Source organism: Penicillium antarcticum, assembly GCF_028974205.1.
Source record: "Penicillium antarcticum strain IBT 31339 chromosome Unknown utg000006l_segment0_segment0, whole genome shotgun sequence".
Taxonomy (NCBI): domain Eukaryota; kingdom Fungi; phylum Ascomycota; class Eurotiomycetes; order Eurotiales; family Aspergillaceae; genus Penicillium; species Penicillium antarcticum.
In genome coordinates, this window is record NW_026695304.1 from 1,651,609 (window position 1) to 1,670,695 (window position 19,087).

The window sequence follows — 19,087 nt, forward strand, 5'->3', positions numbered from 1 at the left end:
TCTTGGCAGGTTAGGCAATTTTACACGCGTACAGGATATATATAAAACCCCCAAAGTACAGTGCGATCTGCAAAACAAGCAAAGCATCCCGGTATAAAATTGTATAATTAAGATATGGACGATTATTTCGGTATTCAAAGAAAATCGGTTACTTCAAAGGCGGATCCTGTTAATTCAATTCGTGTGACAGTGGCAGATACACAGACAACGAGTCGGTTCCACACGGGCGAAAAGGGAGAAAAATCAAGTGGAGACAGCAGTTGATCTTATCTGATCGTTGATCAGCACAGGCTCAGACAAGCTTTGCGGTGGACTGGGGTGGGCCCGAGGGAGTGTGCGAGGGCTGTGTAGGGTTCGGATCTGCGTCTCTGACGGTGTTCCTGCACGGCTCGGAGACTTACATTGCGCATGGCATGATCTAGATTGTGCTTCTCGTGCATTTGCTGTACACTTTATTACAGAATTGGAGGCTTGTTTGAAATAAAAAAATAGGATCGAGTTTGACAATGAAGAAGCTCAAGTTAAGGAAATCCCCCGAAAACACCTAGAACTATCCTCTTTTCCCTACATAATCATTCAAAAGCTTCCACTTCACCTATGTCTGGGACAGCTTCGATAATCGATTCCATTTCGGGGCTGGTATTCCAAATCCCGTTGATTTTCAGCCCAGCACTGGCCAAAAGCTCGGTCCATTGTCGCTTTGATCTTTCGACACCTGCGCCAATGCTCATCATCTGGATGTCCATGGCAGATTGCATGCGTGGTGCATTAATGTCAGGAAGTACGAAATCGACAATGAGGATACGCGAATAGGTGGGATCCATCGCCGAAGCAGTGTTCAAAAGAATCTTCTGGCAGATACGGTCGGGCCAGTCATGGAAGATTGCTCTGAAGTAGTAGGCACGCGCTCCTGTCGCCAATGTCGTCAGCATGAAATATTTCAATTTAGTGAGAAGGAGATTAACCCTTAATTGGTTGTGGGTCCAAGAAGCTATACCCCATTGTCTCAATCCCCGGCCGGTTGACAGTCGAGACAATCTTGGGCAAATCTTGCAAGATGACTCGGCCCGGTATGGTAATTTTATGAGCCACAAATCTGTCAAGATCATGGCCTTGGTTACCGCCAATATCCACAAGGAATACTGAATTGGGGTGTGGGGCTGTGCCGTTGACTAGTCTTTCCAAGGGGAAGACATCAAACCAGTTGGGCTTGCCTTCGCGTCGGCTGGACATGTATGAATTGAAGAGAGCTTGATGTCTCTTGTTCTTTGCGAGCCATTCGAATTGACTTTGGCCAACGGCCCATTTCATGGGGGACGAGCTGTATTCCTCTGGGTTGATGTAGTTGTGTTCACGGAGGTATTCGGGGAGTCTGGTGAGGGTTGGGACGGTAAGATCATAGCTGAAGAATGTCAGTGAACTATGATAATAAAGATTGTGTTTCATACTTACATGCAGGGAATACCGTCTTGGCCGATTGGCTGGGCCATTGAGAGAGACTTGTCGGTGGGCCGGTACACTTCTGCCTCCGTACTTGTACACAGGCCAAGAGCCGTCATTACTCGCATAAGACGGACTGTCTCATGTTAGAAATGATCCAATTTGGGGGGAAGGGGGAGGTGGGGGGGGGGGGGGGGTGAGGAGTAACAAACCGATCAACCCTTTGTCGGCACCAGTGCATACAGCAAGATCTGCTGCAGAGAGACCGTTCTTCTGTCGATCCTTCACAAGAATTGGGAAGATACCTAGGTCTACCACAGTACGCAAAGCTGCATTCTCTGGTGGCTTGATAGTTATTCAAGTCAGTATACCGCCCAATATAGCAGTGGTAATAAATAATACTAACCTGGTAGATCAAGCGAAGAATGGTTTCAGTAGGAGTTTCAATAGCCAACTTCAGCTCATCAACAAGTTGAAGAAGACGAGCATGACCATGACCAGAAGTAGAAGGCCCAAAAGAGACCTCCTGCTTAATCTGATCAGTCAATGAGATGATATCAATAGCGGTCATGTTAAAGTATAAGAATGCGTGAGTGAAGTGAAACAACCTTGGAAGAATCACAGAAACTGGAGAGCCCCAGCACCCATTTAAATACTATACCCGCTACATAGAACAATCAGATCATACCTAATATGGAATGAGTGAACTGAGCACCACGGCCTCACTCACTCGATTTCATCTCCCCCCCTCTCCGATTTCGCTGTCCCGAAACACGGAGTGTGCAGGTAGTGAGGGCGAATAAGATGCCAATTTCACCTGCATATAGTATCTGCATACCTACTCTGGCCTCTCCATGCACTTTGGAGGCTCCACAGGACGGGGAGCTATGTCGATCCCTTCGCTTTCTGTGCGCGCGCGGGAAAAAAACAAGAAGTGACTAAGTCTTTGGTGACCGAACTTGGTTGGCGGTCTCTACTGTGCCTGCATGGAGTAATGTAATGTCAATCGCGGGAAATCAGATATATACACGTCAGACGCAGCTGATGCGCGTTGGGAATATTGGTGGTTTGGTTGGAGCTCGATGAGAGAGAGGTATTTGCGTGCATATTCGTTCTATCGATAGTCTAGGTCGTCCGGAATTTACAGTGCCAGCATTGTCTATGATCATTAGATCTGTTTCGCTCCGAGGAGCCGTGACTCAAATATCCAAGAATGTATCAATCAAGTCGGAAGGTTGATCAAAGAAATCAAACATCACAATCCCCACCCGTTTGCCTTTTTGCTCTTTCAGATACAGTAGTAGGTGCTGGTTCACCCCACCATCTGGAGTATATTGAGTCCCATTTCCAAGAGCAATAATGCGAGGCCAGTCGGGCGGGCTGTTCTCAAGATTCGTACCGGATGCCCAGGTCCAAAAGAGACTGTCTGAATGTTGTCTGGTGGCCTTGCCAATGTGTGCCACAGTGGCATTGTACTTCCACTTGATATTTTCAATCGCATCTGATCCCGTAGGCGTAAGTGGCTGATAGTAGTCCTCAATGTATGCTGTCAAATTCTTATCAGTGTTATACTCCAGGTTAATATCCGGTCCGTTGTCGGTCCACAGGCTAGGTGAGAAGTGCAGACCAGGAAGCGCAGCTGTGTAGGAATCGGGTAGGTTGTCCAGATCGAACCGGCGCATCAAGGTGATTTTTCCACGTGCATCACCCAATGTGCCCAGTTGGTCTTTAGTTTGAACGAAATAATGACGCGCGGCTGAAGAAGTGAGAGCCTGGAACATCTTCAGCTGCGACGCCGCATCATCGAAGGCATAGCGGGCTGTCGAGCTCTCATGCTGGAATGAGAGGAAGATTGTCTCTGATGGATGGTCATCCAACCACTGATAGAATCCAAACAGCACATCATCCACTGTCGCTGTCTCTGAGAGCAGGGCTTTGGAATGATAGAAGATGAGACTGGAGTTGGTCGGATCCAGGGCATAGCGCAGATCAAAAGCGCGGATACCCTTATTGAGCATATCAATCAAAGGCAATTTTTGACAGCGGAATGACTCCGGCACTGGAACAGTGACCTGGTTCAAGTCTGTGATACCTCGCAGAGCATCTTGTGTTGCATGGGTATAATTCCAAGTTGCGGCATCGTGAGTACCGGGGATATTCATGTGAACAAGCAAAGTTTCATCCGGATATGTTTTCATCCATTCGGCCTTTTTGCCAGTTTCCTTAACATAGGATCCAAAGATTGGAGTTGCATCGCTGAGGGCCTTATGAAGGGCGAAATCAGCCAAAGTAGATGACACCAATGGACACAAGGTCACAGTGGCTATTAGGCTCGAAGTTTTCCACATGTTTGTCTGTCTGAACAAAGATCACCAAGATTGTTGACGCAGTGAAACGTGGGAAAGCATCAGCCTGAACCCCTGGAAATGCGGGCAATGCCAAGCGATTTCGGCAAATCGGGGAATGAGATCATTCAACTCAACTTCAACCTCGCAACAATGTGTCGGAATAGTTGACTACTATCAATAGTGGACGCCACTCGGCAATTGAGAATTGCCAGATGGAGCTGTCATTCCCACGTGCACTAGCTGGCAGGTCGCGACTGGCATGCGGAGTGTGGAGCGCGTTTTTGCTCGGCTGGGCAGTAGTGACATGGCACAACGTGTTTATATTCACGAGTCTGCACGACACTTGGTCTTTACTGCCTAACTCTTTGTCCAATATGCGTGGTCTCACTTTGCTTTCTGCAGTCAGCCCTGTGCTGGCGCTGACGCCTGCGGACACTTTTTACCCGCCGAACCTCAATGATACTGCCTACATCAGTAACAGTACTATTGGGACATACGGCGGTATTTACAAGGCACCAACCAATGGCCCGACTGCTGGGGAACCATATGGTACCTATGACTACTGTTTCATGCCGCATCCTCGCTCTGAGGAGTACACTCTGCCCGAAGCCATAGGCAAGGGATCGGGCAAGGGCAAGCTTGTTTACTTGGAGTATCTGCAGCGTCACCAGAGACGTTCTCCATACAATATTCTGCCCGGGGGAGAAGTGAGTCAATGTTCCTGCTAGAGTTGCCCTATTAGAATTCAAAGCTAATGATATTCAGAACCAAGCCTATGAATGTGACAATGTGCGCCCGTATCTCTACGGAGGCCCCAATAGCGCAAGCGGTATCCAGCCTGTGCCAATGTATGCCCAGACATACGAAGACCCCTCCAACCCCTTCACGCCCGGTGTGAACGGGACATGCCAGTACCCGCAGATCACCATCGGCGGTGTCCAAGATGGATACCAGCATGGTAAGGATCTATGGGCCGTCTACGGCAAGAAACTTGGTCTCATTCCCAAGAAACCAAACAATCGCGTCTGGTTTCGATCCAGTGACTCGGCTCTTACCCAGGCTTCGGCTGGTGCGGTCTTACGTGGTGTGTGGCCCGATTACCAGGGAGCACTGCCACTGCATCAGATGGTAACTTCCGTTGACACTGTGAATGAAGGGTATTCCTGTCCTGCTGTCAGCTCCACGCTTTCTTCGATTAAATCTACATCGCAGTGGACAGAGCATCTGACTGTCACTGCAGAGTTGCGCTCAAAGCTTGGATCTATGCTTGGCGCGACAAGCAGTTCGTGGCAGAGTACCTTTGATCATTTCTCCGATAATTTCCAAGCTCGCCTTTGTAATGGATATGAGCTTCCATGCAGTGTGTCAAACTCGTCTGCTTGTGTTACGAAGGAGATGGCCGAGGAGGTCTTCCGTGCTGGGGACTGGGAGTGGAACTACTACTGGCGCACAAACCCGGATGTGGTCAAGTACATCCAGGTTGTTGAGGGTCTTTTCATTGGTGAGATTGTTGCCCGTCTGCAGGCTGTGCAGGATGGAAATTCTTCTCTGGATTACAGTCATATCTTCATTCATGATGGTGACATTGGCCCCATTCTGGGTTCTCTTGGAATCGAGGCTCTGCGCTGGCCGGCTATGGCGTCGAACATTGCCTTCGAGGTGTGGGAAACTGATGAGAAGTCGCTCTATGCTCGAGTCTTGTACAGTGGTCAACCTGTGAGGAGCATCCATGGTGTCCTTGACTGGGTTCCTCTTTCAGGCCTCATTAGCATTCTGGAGCCTTATGTTCCTCATGACATTGTTTCTCTCTGTGGGTGAAAACTGGCAAACTTGATCGAGCTTGGCAAATAATACATGATCTTTAATTTATTATCATACAGTCCTACCTGTTCATGCATCACAAACAATGAGGGAGGCGGAAATGAGTGCTTATTGTATATAATGTTCAGGCAGTAAAGGCGAAGCCCACAGACCCAGACCTCACCTGGGGTATATAGATACGTTAAGACAGAAACAAAGCAAAGAAATGTCACTCTTCGGAACGCAACGAGTCAGTCGGTCAGCATAAGGGCCGTCTAGTATGCCAATCTTTGACGTGCTGGAGGAACATAGATGTCCTAGTAATGGCTCTGCAGGGTAAGTGTGCCGGGTTAAAGCCAGTTGGGCTGGCTGTGCTTTGGGATACTGAGGCCCAAGGGGTCACAGAGGGTTTCCTACGTGGATATAGAGGGCTCCGTGTGTTGAAGTACCATATATGCTAAGATTTATCTAGCAAGGCGTATATAACAAAAGACAATGAAAGTGAAGGCGAAGAGATCTCCGTTTCACTACCCGTACCACGGCGTCGATTGGACAGAAGAGCTGAAAAGACAATCAGCAAAGGTAAATTCTACGTTTTGCGTCTACATTTTTCCACTTCTTGGTCTCATCCAGGAATTTTCTTTGATGAATCATTTGTGTCACTATGATATTATTATCTTCAACGAGCCTTCAGCAGCTTTGAGCGTGCTGCAAGATAGCCAACCGCTGACAACACGCCCACGGTGCCTACCATCAACAATGTCATATCACTAAGTAAAGTCTCTTCACGAACACGGCCAAGTTTCGTCGCAGCCTTGCCCTCAACATCTGTCTTTCCGGTGCCATCAACATCATAGTCTTGCCAGTGCACCTTTGACAAATTAATTTGGTAGTCAACAACAGTCCCAGACCAGTTGTTCGTAATGACACCATCGTCTCTCTTGTACCAACTGTTGCAATTTGGATCTGCGAAGCTGGTACTCCGCAGAGCAGTTTGAAGTTTCTCGTTGAAGTCCTTCAGCACTGCCAACTTTGGTTTCAAAGACAGTGTTTTGCATTGTTGACGGGCTCGGATCACTTCACTAACCATCCCATTCAAATATCGAGACTGCGCCTCGATCATGAGAATGATAGAATTATGTCCTATAAATCATCAGCATTCCAAACATGATATTCACCCACACAAACGATGATCCCCGCTACTTACCAAGGTTGGTATTGGGACCATAAAACATGCCAAAATTCGGCAAATCCTCAACAGTAACCCCATTGTACGCAACAGCCCCGTTCTTCCAAATATCCTGCAAAGGACGCCCATTGGTACCGAAAATCTGAATGGGATGCATAAACTCCACCGTCCTAAATCCAGTAGCAAGAATAATAACGTCATACTCCTGCTCATCGAAGCCCTCAATTTCAATACCTGTCTCGGTAATGTGGGTAATCTGCCGTGTCTCCAATTCTACATTATCTCTCGCAAGAGTAGGATAGTAATCATCGGTGATGATAATCCGCTTGCATCCTGGTGCGTAGTCCGGAGTCAATTTCTCCCACAACTCGGGCTTGCTAGCGAGTTGGGCTTTCATGCTCCCTGTGCACATGTCTCGGATTATTTGGGCAAAGTCGGAGTTTTCGTCTCTGATCACTGCGTGAAAGGCTTCGCGGAAGTCCATCTGGAGGGCGCGTTTGCGCCAGTGGACTGGTGGGATGTATTTGAATAGGGCTCTCTGGAAGGCAGGAACTGGGCGGTCCATTCGGGGGATAACCCAGTTCGGAGTACGTTGATATACTGTCATATGGGAAGCAATTTGAGCTACTTCTGGGGCGATCTGGGCGGCGGTTGCTCCTATATCAATATGTCAGTGGTTGATAGATGCTGTACAGGGCTTTTTGTGGATCTCACCGTTTCCAATGATTGCGACTCGCTTTCCTGTCATATCGTAGCTCCAATCCCATCGAGCAGAATGCATCATCCTGCCCTGGAAATCTTCCAGACCGGGAATATCCGGCTGACGCGGTAGATTGAGTTGGCCAACGGCGGAAATGAGAAAGTCGGACTTGAGGATGTAGGAGTTGGAAAATTCGCTGTCCTTCTCTCCTGAGACTACCACGCTGGTTTTCCACTTAGATTCGTTGTCATCCCATCGTGCCTCTTCAACCGTGGAGTTGAATCGAATGTATTTGTAGAGCCCATACTTCTCCGCAACGCGCATTAAGTATGCCTATTTCTCCAGTATTAGCAATATTTCGCAGATAACAAAAATAGGTAAGATTAGTATTGCTCACATGTATTTCCTCTTGTCCGGGATATTCCCTCGACCAGTCGGGGTTTTGCTCGAAAGAATAGCTGTAGAGTGAGCTCCAAACTATACATCGAAAGTCAGTTGGCAAAATATGAATAAACAGAGGGGAAATCATACCGTCACAGCAGCATCCGGGGTATTTATTATCATTCCAAGTTCCACCAACGCTGCTACTCCTCTCGAGGATAACAAAGTTGTGACAATTATTGCGCTTGATCAAATCAATCGCCATGCACATACCTGGATCGTCAGCGCTGTTCTCCAGCTATAATAAGGCTGTCAAGCTCACCAGATATACCAGCACCAATAATCACAACAGTTGCATCGGTAAAGGTTTTGTTTCCCACCGGGAGACGTGTGTTAACTGGTGAAGACATATTCATTGAGATTGGAGTCCAAGACAAAGCTAGGCGGGGGGCTCAGACTCTCGAAACTATGGGCAAGACACTACATATAAGTGTTTCTCCGCAAGCCCAAGCCTTCGGTTAGTCCTGCTCCTTGCTAATCGAAATATTTACCGAGGCCCCTCATTTGGTCGACAGCTGTCTGCACGCAGCCCATATCACAGCGCAGGAACGTTCAGACCATCTGTGGTACTAATTTCCGATCACATTTCTACTATGTACTTACTCTGAGCTGAAAACTGAAAATGATCATGTTCCAAGGTGCTAAACTGATGTGCATGACTGTTTGGGCTGAGATGCGGGGAAGCACATCCCGAGGTATAGAAGTTGCAGGGTTATTTTTAGCGTCTGCAGACTCCAATCAGGGTAATTCAATTCCTTCGCGCTCTGCTGTCTGCAGAATGTATTGCTTGACCTAAGTAGTCGCATAGACGTCAGATACCCACATCAAGATTATGCAGAGGATGGGAGAGACTTACCTTTTCATCAGAAACGAGCTCGATTGCCAGCCTTCCATCGTTGTCTCGCTTCTCTGGCTCTGCTCCAGACTTCAACAACAGAATTGCTGCATCTCCATGTCCTTCAGAAATAGCATGGTGAAGAGCCGTGAATCCGTCACTATCCGTTGCGTTGACAGGACTCTTACCCTCCTCCAAAAGCGTCTTCAAGATGGGAACAGATCCCACTGCCGCAGCTCTGTGAAGAGGTAGCTGTCCCCGCTTATCCTTGACTCTGGCACTGCATTTGTTGGCAATCAACGTGCGAACAGTTGATGTGTTGGACTTGGAGCTAGCAAAGTGAAGAGCATTCTACTGGCTTGTTAATTCCGAAATAAGTTGCATTGTAGCATGTTTGCTTCAAATTGCTGACCTGTCCTGAGCTGCTCTTGGTCGAAACATCAGCGCCTTTTCGCAGGAGCATTTCGATAATCGCATCACCCGCAGCATCTTTCAAGCTAGCTGCAATCATAAGAGGGGTCCAGCCGGAACCATCCTATGTCAGGTTAGTCCGCTTGCCTTGGATGTTTTTTTTAGCTCGAGTCATCAAAGCTCACTTCCACATCAGGATCGAATCCTTTGGCACCCACTAGCAACTCCACTACCCGAAGGTGGTTGTAGGCTGTAGCCCAGTGGATTGGAAGGCGATCATCATCATCTTTGACGAGTGCAGACTTGGGATTAGCCTTTTGGAACTTTTAGTATTCTTTCCATTATAACGAGCAGAGCAAATGCCAGTATAAGATGTCATTATTTGCGGGGCAGCCTGGATTGGGACACTCACGTTGAGCAATGACTCGACCACCTGGTCTAGATTGGACTATTAATATAGTAGCATGTCAGCACAGGAGGAATACGTACCTCTGCCTTCTCTCGCAGCTTCATGTAGAGCGAACTTCTGGGAATCCATGACGACTTTGGTGACTTTGTAGAAGGAAGAAGATAAGAGCTGCGATAAAGACAGTGGCTGAGTCAGCTGGATTCTGCCGTGTCTCGATTCACGAAGTCGGAAAAATGCCGAAATTGGTTTTGCTGAGTATCGAGAGAATATCAGAGAGAATATTTATACAGCAACAAGTAAATATTTGCAGTAACGTGAATGACTTGTCTGTCCAGGTGTTCATGTCGAAGGTATACAAGTTGACCGCCTCAGACATCGGACCCACTTGAACTCCGGCAAAGATTCATGCGCATCCTCTTCTCCCACAACCTTTGCCTTGCCTCGCAATCGCACGCTGTGCTGCCTCAGGATCAATCGACTTTAAGCTCTGATGCACTGAACTCTTCTCGAGCCCGTTTCTCACAAACCAACCCACCACAGGGTTTTCACCGCGCGCACGATCGACCGCAGCTCTGTGGAGCTTCTGCCCTTCGAGACACGCCTTCACCTCCTTCTTATCCTTTCAATCCTGAAAAAATGGACTATGCACATTCGCAATCCGCTGAAAATGCCGTGCGTACATCAGCAAAGCGCACCGCCGAGCTCTTCGGTCCGGAATACCTGATGGTCACACCCTCAGCCCTGACAGACGGCTCAATTGGCGTTTCCTACCGACGAAAGGCCGAATACGAAGACGTCACCGAACTACCACGCGCACTCGCAGAAAAGCAAGCCAAGGCCGCAGCCGGGCGAACAAAACGACCAAAGATCCAGGCACAGACACCTGCAGACGGCAGCGGTGCCTCGATGTCACTAGTGAAGCGGCCGGCTGGCGGCGCAGGCGCAGCCGGGACCGAAGACCAGCCCAAGAGCTTGATCACAAGGCCCTCGGCTACGAAGCAACAAAAGCCCGATTGGCACGCGCCATGGAAGCTGATGCGCGTTATCTCAGGACACTTAGGATGGGTACGGGCTTTGGCTGTCGAGCCGAACAACCAGTGGTTTGCTAGTGGAGCGGGAGATCGCACGATTAAGATCTGGAACTTAGCGACGGGCTCTTTGCGTCTTACGCTTACTGGTCATATCTCTACGGTTCGTGGGTTGGCTGTGTCGCCTCGGCATCCGTACCTTTTCTCATGCGGTGAGGATAAGATGGTTAAGTGTTGGGATCTGGAAACCAACAAGGTTATTCGTCACTACCATGGTCATCTGAGTGGTGTCTACACGCTAGCCTTGCACCCTCGTCTTGATCTGCTGGTTACTGGCGGTCGTGATGGTGTGTGTCGAGTTTGGGATATGCGGACGCGAAGCAACGTCCACGTTCTCGGCGGACACAAGGGTACCGTCGCCGATATCAAGTGTCAAGAAGCTGATCCTCAAATCATCTCTGGGTCGCTGGACTCCACAGTCCGCCTATGGGATCTGGCCGCTGGAAAGAGCATGGGCGTCCTTACACACCACAAGAAGGGTGTTCGCAACATCGCCATCCACCCCTCTGAATTCACATTCGCCAGTGCCAGTACTGGAAGCATCAAGCAATGGATGTGTCCCAAGGGCGACTTCATGCAGAACTTCGAAGGCCAGAACTCAGTCATCAACTCTCTCGCCGTGAACGACGAGAACGTTCTCTTCTCCGGTGGTGACAACGGCTCTATGTCCTTCTGGGACTGGAAGACTGGACACCGTTTCCAGTCTGTCGAGACCACTGCGCAACCCGGTTCCCTCGAAGCCGAAGCCGGTATCATGGCTTCTACTTTCGATCGCACTGGTCTGCGCCTCATCACTGGTGAGGCTGACAAGACTATCAAGGTCTGGAAGCAGGACGAGGATGCTACACCTGAGACTCACCCCGTTCAATGGGCTCCTACTCTTGGTAGACAGCGGTACTAGATGGATCACTAGCATAACTAGCCCTCGAGGTCTCTGTTCCCATTTCTTAATACCCTTCTTTTTGTTTCGCCAAGTTCTTGTATCGGCACTATGTGGAGTTCAGCGTGGTCTGTGGTCAATTTTGAGGTTTGAATTTCTCAGATATGTGTTTGAGCTATTTCCTGAAAAAGGGTTATGCTATAAAAAAAGACCAGATGTTTTGTATTATACGGATTTCAATCGAGTCAATTCATACTCTACCAGGCATACATGTCAAACTACCAACTTGTCAACACACTCTTGTTAGGGCAAATGTTAAGTCTAATGGAACAGTCCAGTTGACCGAAAGGGTATCATGCAAACGAAACTAAAGTGCGGTAACAAACTGACTCCAAGAAATGCGTCCTGTAACAAACTTATCAGGAGACCAACAACAAAGCATCACCTCCCAATTACTGCTCAATACCCAATCCAAAGCCCTTGGCCTCAACATCCTCCCGGAACGCAGATCTCACATCCTCAGCTGCAACTCTAAGCCGAACCTTGCTGCTGCGGTCACCGCGAGTAGGGATCGTAGTACCACCAAGCACACTCCTAGAACCAGTACCCTGCTCCAGCGCAAGAATTCCAGAGTTCATAAGCTCCATAGCGGCATATCCCATAGAACGCACTCGAGCGCTGGGACCACCGCCTAGCAGGAACTCTTTCACACCAGCACCGGCAGCACCGGCAACAGCAACAGCTGCATCGGCGATGCGGCGTGCTTCGTCTAGGATGTCGCCGAATGTTGATTCTGAGACACCTGTTCGGGATACTCGTGCTAGGAGCGCGGCAAGGAATAGCTTGCCTGATAGAGGAAGGCAGCGGAGGGATTGTTGGAGTGGTGTTGATGTTGCTTCGTGGATGGCTTGCTTGATTGTGGCAATTGTTACTCGGCCTGGCTGGCCCTTTGTGGGTCCAGCTTTGGGGGTTGGCAGGTCGTTGGCGGCTACTGCTGCTAATGCCTTGTTGCGTCTGGCAGGAGTCTTGCTTGGTGTTGGAGGCAATGATTCTGTCTCGTCTTTTTGGGTGTCCTCTGCTGCGGCTACTTCGTCGGCTGCTTGCTCGGCGATTTCGACGGCGCGGCGGCAGATGTCTAGGGCTCTTCGGGCGTCACCGCTGACGGCTGCTACCTTTCGGCTTGCGAATTGGACGGCATCTGGGTCGACAATGTTGCCCGGGACGTTGGCGAGACGGGTACTGATGATCTCCATCAGGTCTGTGTGTCTGTATCCGGGGAAGGTGATGCGGGTTAGACCGAGACGACTGGAGATCTTGTTGCTGAGTGTTCTCTCGGGAAGATCCATGGTGTTTGCAACGGCCAATACAATCAGACGAGAGTGGCGGAGAGCAGGCCAGTTGAAGAAGTTGTACATGACGGACTGGTTCTTTGTGACCAGTTGGTCCAATTCATCCATAAGTACCACGCAAGATACTCGACGGGGAGAAGGGGCTGAGAATTCTCGCTCAAGCAGATCCAGTGCATGCGAGGGAGATACTCGATCACCCTTCAGGGCTTCCCACAATAGGGAGTAAGACTGGTGTGGGTCTGTGACTTTCATGCCGTTAATCTCAACAAAGATGAAATCGTCCATCTCTTCTTCCATGACGGCGCCATTCAGCTGTGCAACTACTTCGCGCACTGTTGCGGTCTTTCCTGTACCAGGGGTGCCTGAGATATAGATACAAGCACCTGTGCCCTCCATGATTGCAGCGCTGAGATGATTGTAAACAGTGTTGAACTCGGTCTTTCGACATGGTAATGAATCTGGAACGGTTGAGACGTGAAGCAGGTTGCGGGCTTGACGATAGGGAGATGCGAAGTGGGTAGGGGACAGGACTCGTGTGCCCAAAGGTGTGAACTCGAGCGGCTTCTTGACCACGATTCTAGTAGGTTGTCAGCGTTGTTTCATCCCTTTTTGTAGGTCATGGCAGGTACCTTTTGTGAGTTGGAGTAGTCAAGGCTTTTTTGCGCTGTGACTGCGGCGTCGCATTTCCTGTCGCCAGTCGTTGTCTCTTTCTTGGAGTGCTGGGGGCTGCAGACTCCTTGCTGTCGACGTACTGTTGAGCATGTGTTAGTACTGCAATCTTTATGTCGAAGCCATTCACTGCGACTCACCTCGTCGTCCGCAGCTCTGCGTTTTCTCGATCCCTTCAGGCCCTCCTTGACCAGGTCGATCAGATCATGGATCCTCTCTTGATTGTATACCTCTTCCCAAACGAACTCCTCCGTGTAACGTCCTTGGACCTGATTCACGCCTCGTCGACAGACAATGCACTTGTTGTATTCCGCCAATTCGGTTTTGTCCTTCGGAGGACCGTTCGGGTATTTCTTATAGAAGGCATTCTGTGACATAACAATACCCTTTCCGCTGATCGATGTCAAAGGGTTGGTATTGAAATCGAGTGTGATGTACTGCTCGTTGGGCAAGGCATCGGTGCGGCGCTTGTTCCGGGTTCCCATGAATTCGTCGGGTGATGCGAACCACATGATATTGGCGCATTTGACCATCTCTTCCTCTTCTTCATCGTCTTCTTCTTCGACGAACTCAGTGACAACGCCCACCCAGTCCTTCCCGGCCTCCGGGGACTTCAAGAGAATCACTTCGCCGACTTTGCATTCAAATCGACCCATCCGCGCCGCGACAATCTTCCGGCGCTGGGGTGCAGGTCGTGAAGAACGTCTCCGACCTCGCTTTTGTGGACTGCCATCTTTGATTTCCTCTTCCTTCGGTTCATTCTCATCGTAGATCCATTCCCACGGGAGGTCCTCAACCCCCAGCTCGTCGTCAGAATCGTCGCGGACCAGGGCTCCCTTGGTCATCCATTGAGCCCTCTCACTGGCGGAGACCCTCTGTTTGAGAGAATCGCTCACTTCACTGTCGCTCATTGCTGCAGATGTGGCCGGGCTGAAGGTATGGAGAAGGAGAAAACGCGCTGGACGCGTTGTCCACTTTACTCCGTATTGGGTTTAGCTCAGCAAGGAGCTCAGCCCAATCAGATTCTTCAAAGCAGCAGAAGTATAAAAGAGCAGAACTTATCCTTCATGCTGATTGAGCTTGCTCAATATATTTGCTCAATTGTTTGTACTACTCATATATGATTTTCTGACTATTTGCCCCATTGTGCTTGGAAAACAGCCACAGTGGGAGGTCAGTTATACTAATATAAACTACGTATCGGCTGTGCTGATTACTATATCACGCAGTAAAGAGCATAAAAATATCATGATGCTACTACATACTGCGTCTGATGTAGTATTGCGGCTTTTTTAATCATGACTTTGCTGGTCATGGCGATTTGAAAGTTCAAATGACTTGGTGCCTTTCAACCCACCTGGCAAAGCAAATTTCGGACTACTGATACTCCGGTCCGAAGTAGAGCTGTCATCTGCAAATAATTGACGACGATGCATTATTTTTTGTTGGCAATTTCGCATGCTATATATGTCAATTGTATTGAATGAACAGTATTGGGATCGAAAGCTCCCTAGACTAGAGCTTCGGGGACCAAGTGGGTTTTTCGTACCCCAATATCAGGTCTTTGGAAACGATGCCCTTTGCTATTTTGTTGCAGACCGAAAGGAAATTAGGAGAAATTGATCGATTGAATTCTAAATATTGGCTCTTATTTTGCTGCTCTGGGAATATTATCATATTTTAATCTGTCGTTTGTTTCACTAACTCAGGATCAGCTTTTTCCTTGGGACTCTCTTCTTCATGTCATATCTGATATTACGTTAGGCTCAGCAAGATCTACACCATTAGACTACCCTCTTCATGCCCCAATAAGTCACAAGTGTGGTTTTTAATGTGTTCTCATTCATGCTGTCGCTCCATAGCCATCCCCTGGCCATCATTTAGATTCGAATAGGATTCACATCTTATATGCTACCTGCCATTAAGTGAATATAATACATCACCCCTTCTTACTCTTGTCAACGGGCTCCTCCAGACCTCAAATTAAACCAGCAGACTTTGGTAAGTAGTCGCTGCGAACTGATATCGCGCCTGAGCATGGATCTTTTGCATTTCGCCCGAGTATCTCTCCTCGTGCCTTCCCCTGCAATCCAGTCCCAGACACTGAGAGGAAGAGTGGTTGATGAGCTCAATAGAGCCTTGATTTTTGAGTTGCTGCTAGAATCACGCAGTCGCGTACAGAAGTCTTTGGTGTGGCACGTTTCCGTATACTTTGTCATTAAGGCATTTCACAATTTATGGGTGCCACCCGCCATGAAGTGAATAGCACGCGTAGACAATTTTGTGCTTTCTATACTTCCTTCAACATTCACTTCAGGTCCCTTATTCATCAATGCAAACCTGTTTCTTTCATTATTTCTTTTTGAGTTTCAATTCCTGTTCTTATTCTGCTTGATCTATCTCACTTTCCCCCCAAATCCACCATCTTCCTCTTCTCACCTTCGCCTACTTTCTTCTACTTTCTTCGGCTTCATTTCCTCTTCCAACATCATCGGCATTTCCCACATCCAACCTTATCAATCTCTTCAGCCAGCTGGAACTTTTTTCGTGATATAAACACCAAGCTGACTCTTCCAGAATGGCAGAAGCCGATCAGCCTCCTGAGGAGGAGTAAGTACACCCCCACCTTGAACCTATCGTTCTAACTAATAATTCCGACAGTTGGGAGAAGTTACAAGCGATGTGTAAGAGCCATTTTCTTTCTACTGTATGTGATGTGCTAATCGCTTTAGCCTGGTCGTTACCATTGCACCATATCGGAAAGATCATCCGCGCAGATGAAGATGACCAACCCTCTCTCGCGCTGGAAAGCGCCCCTGCATTCAAAAAAGGCCTGGTCTCGCTTGAGAATGAGCGTTTTCCCTTTAATTCACCTCCCGAAGTTCAACGTACGTCTTCATTCTCTGGTCAAAATGCCCAACCTCAGACCAGGTTCGCTTCCTCTACTTCAAGTCTATTTCAGCAAAGACAAGGATCCAGCTCTAGTCAGCAGATCACCAGAAATCGACCTCCTGTAACTCCCTCAGGGGCATTTCTATGTTCATCTCGCTGGGGTAAGAGACCTACCCGGCAGAGTACCAATATCAGAGATGCACCGATCCAAGCTCAGATCTCCCCTCTCGCGGGTGATGGCTCCAGAGCTCTTCAGCCTGTCAGAGTCCAGAGGCTGTTGACCTCAGTTTCCCATTCACAATTTGCCAGAACACCGGGGTCAGCAATCGGCCTCGACCCTCGACTCACAGAGACAAACACTGCCTCTCAGAGTACTCATATGCCCGTTCGATCTCCTGCGAAAGACTCCGTTGGCAAAGCCAAATGGCGTTTGGGTGCAGGTCCCGATGGTAAGATTACCGGGCAGATTTCAATCATAACTACTGACACTTATGCAGGATATATCCGACTGCCGCTTAGCATTGACCGGTTCCAAGACTTGTGTGTATACATTTCTTTGATTTGGTGTTTACTTTCACTGAATTTGATATTAGTGTCACACAGTTGACAATGAAAACTGGTCAACCCGTCACTAACTTCCGTGACTTCGTTGTCAACGTTACAGGTGCCTATCTCACAGTTGGATATCGGGGTGAACGGGTGAGTCTCAATTCTTTTGAGACATATCAGTCTCTCTTTTTGTGGCAAGGCGCAACTTCTGTCTTATCTTACTCTTTTTTGAATCTTCCGCTTCCAAGCTAACAGCGCTATCAGATCGTTCTTATTTGGGGAGATGGAAACCAGGTGCTGGCAGCACATACCCTGCTTAGCACCTTAATCACTCAGGTCAATCAAAAGGCAACCGGTGCAAATCCAGACTGGACCCTTATCAATTCCTTCTCAACCGCCAAGGTCGATGTCTCTGAGACAAAGGATGATCAGGCTTCACGACTTATTGCCTTGCTACAGGCGCCAGATGGTGTGTCTGAAACTACGGTATGTGATGAGCTTCATGGGGATGAAGTGAACTTCGTGTGGGCTAATGTGTATTGATATTCTAGCTCTGTTTTCTGTGGCCTTCAAGCGGTCCATCATTGGACCAATGCCTGGCATCACGTCGCCAGCTTATCGATTCCATACGTCTTCAATATGGGATCAACATTTATACCAAGCCTGGTGTATGGGGCCAGCTGTACCTCTCTGGAGCCGACGAACACTGTCTCTTGAAAGTGGCAAAAAGTTACAGGGGATTGTGGAAGGAAATGACTGTGCAACACGAGACCGAAATCAGAGTGTTTCTCCTCGAGCCACCTCCTGCCGAGATCATGCAAAAGGACGTTATCATGCAAAATTATTCAAAGATGTTCAAGCCCTATCTCTCTGGACTGAAATTACCCGCCGAGCACGCTGAGTCGTGGGAGAAGAAGCGAAACGAAGCTAGACAGGATAACAAGCTCATCATAGTTGATCGCTTGAAGCGTGCACTGCACTTCGTCCCGCGCTTTCACGGATACCGACAAATGCGGGCCAAGTTTGGCTCATTTGTGCTGAAAGAATATAGGAAGACCGATGATACAGATGGGCCCCTTCTCTATCTGGATTTCCGTGATATGCTCGCCGAGACGAAGGCCAAAGGTAACCTTCTCGCTGGGTAAGTAGCATGTGAATCAGGAAGTGACGGTTTTGGTTACTGAATTGGCCGTTAGACTACGTCTGACACAGAATCAGCTCATCAAGCGCGTTATGGGCGCAGGGCATCTCCTCGTTCCTACCGGTAATGTACCACTACGCTCTCTGTCGAAGATCCGGCCACGATTCTCTGCCAGTTTCGAGTACAAGATCAGCAGTGATGATGTCGTACGTGTCGAAGCGGACTATACGCTTCCGCGTAGCAGTGAGGAATTCGAAGTCAACGAAATTCGTTGCTTCAAGCCACGAAAGACTGAGGGCACTGGAGAATCGGAACAGCCCATGCAAATCAGCATGATTGACTTCGAACGGTATGTTCATTCAAGCTATATTCAGGCTCCCGGGTGCTAATTTTGTTTATTTAGATCTGACTGGCAATTGGAGATCAAAGCTCTGGACATGATAGAGGAAGATACACCTCCTGATGTGGAGACTTTCAAGCGCAAGCTAAGCTTCGTGTGGAATGAAAGCGCGCTCAGCATCACGTCAGTTCCAGAAAGAATGTCCAAGCTCCCACCTGGCGCTCCTTTGAGATGTTTTGTCGAGAAATCTGCCATTGAATTTCACGTCAAGGGTACAAACCTTGTCTTCGAGCTTGCTCGCTTTGTGAGATACAATGTGACCAATGGCCGGGTTGTAAATTCTCCTGATGTCACTTGGGGTGGTTCGCTTTTCAATCCGGATTGGGATGAGATACTTGGTCAAAATGCTGAGATTGATCCCATTCAGTTCACACGAGAGGCTTGTCTCTCTACGTTTTTCCCGCCGGTCAACGGAGCGGAGATTGATGAGGAGGTGCAGCTCGGGGTGTTCATGAGTGCATTGCGCCAGATTGCGCGTATGCTTGGGTCGCCCAACTCTACCGTGACCAAGGTCCTCGATGCCAACGTTGGTACTTTGTTCTAGGG

General features: G+C 48.7%; 8 protein-coding genes across 8 annotated transcripts; 3 read left to right on the forward strand and 5 right to left on the reverse strand.

Annotated features, from left to right (window-relative positions):
- Positions 1–572: 572 nt before the first annotated feature.
- Positions 573–2,011, reverse strand: N7508_006703 (uncharacterized protein; the record flags this gene model as incomplete). Its single annotated transcript, XM_058464769.1, has 5 exons — positions 573–910; positions 966–1,402; positions 1,453–1,576; positions 1,653–1,785; positions 1,847–2,011. 5 exons carry the CDS (start codon positions 2,009–2,011, stop codon positions 573–575), a joined length of 1,197 nt encoding a protein of 398 aa, XP_058318622.1.
- A 628-nt stretch (positions 2,012–2,639) lies between these two features.
- N7508_006704 (phosphatidylinositol-specific phospholipase C) lies at positions 2,640–3,788 on the reverse strand (the record flags this gene model as incomplete). The annotated part of the gene is made up of 1 exon (XM_058464770.1): positions 2,640–3,788. One exon carries the CDS (start codon positions 3,786–3,788, stop codon positions 2,640–2,642), a length of 1,149 nt encoding a protein of 382 aa, XP_058318623.1.
- Positions 3,789–4,000: 212 nt separating this feature from the next.
- N7508_006705 (histidine phosphatase family protein) lies at positions 4,001–5,606 on the forward strand (the record flags this gene model as incomplete). Its single annotated transcript, XM_058464771.1, has 2 exons — positions 4,001–4,495; positions 4,554–5,606. The coding sequence occupies 2 exons, from the start codon at positions 4,001–4,003 to the stop codon at positions 5,604–5,606; spliced, it is 1,548 nt and encodes a 515-aa protein (XP_058318624.1).
- Positions 5,607–6,267: 661 nt separating this feature from the next.
- On the reverse strand, positions 6,268–7,801 carry N7508_006706 (flavin-containing monooxygenase; the record flags this gene model as incomplete). Its single annotated transcript, XM_058464772.1, has 3 exons — positions 6,268–6,731; positions 6,796–7,434; positions 7,492–7,801. The coding sequence occupies 3 exons, from the start codon at positions 7,799–7,801 to the stop codon at positions 6,268–6,270; spliced, it is 1,413 nt and encodes a 470-aa protein (XP_058318625.1).
- An 855-nt stretch (positions 7,802–8,656) lies between these two features.
- N7508_006707 (ankyrin repeat domain-containing protein) lies at positions 8,657–9,702 on the reverse strand (the record flags this gene model as incomplete). Its single annotated transcript, XM_058464773.1, has 6 exons — positions 8,657–8,710; positions 8,775–9,104; positions 9,166–9,288; positions 9,350–9,478; positions 9,577–9,602; positions 9,654–9,702. 6 exons carry the CDS (start codon positions 9,700–9,702, stop codon positions 8,657–8,659), a joined length of 711 nt encoding a protein of 236 aa, XP_058318626.1.
- Positions 9,703–10,209: 507 nt separating this feature from the next.
- N7508_006708 (WD40 repeat domain-containing protein) lies at positions 10,210–11,562 on the forward strand (the record flags this gene model as incomplete). The annotated part of the gene is made up of 1 exon (XM_058464774.1): positions 10,210–11,562. One exon carries the CDS (start codon positions 10,210–10,212, stop codon positions 11,560–11,562), a length of 1,353 nt encoding a protein of 450 aa, XP_058318627.1.
- Positions 11,563–11,993: 431 nt separating this feature from the next.
- Positions 11,994–14,470, reverse strand: N7508_006709 (origin recognition complex subunit 1; the record flags this gene model as incomplete). The annotated part of the gene is made up of 3 exons (XM_058464775.1): positions 11,994–13,467; positions 13,520–13,641; positions 13,700–14,470. The coding sequence occupies 3 exons, from the start codon at positions 14,468–14,470 to the stop codon at positions 11,994–11,996; spliced, it is 2,367 nt and encodes a 788-aa protein (XP_058318628.1).
- A 1,667-nt stretch (positions 14,471–16,137) lies between these two features.
- Positions 16,138–19,085, forward strand: N7508_006710 (uncharacterized protein; the record flags this gene model as incomplete). Its single annotated transcript, XM_058464776.1, has 9 exons — positions 16,138–16,169; positions 16,221–16,243; positions 16,292–16,900; positions 16,949–16,991; positions 17,045–17,150; positions 17,265–17,486; positions 17,552–18,141; positions 18,197–18,490; positions 18,545–19,085. 9 exons carry the CDS (start codon positions 16,138–16,140, stop codon positions 19,083–19,085), a joined length of 2,460 nt encoding a protein of 819 aa, XP_058318629.1.
- Between the last annotated feature and the right edge of the window lie 2 nt (positions 19,086–19,087).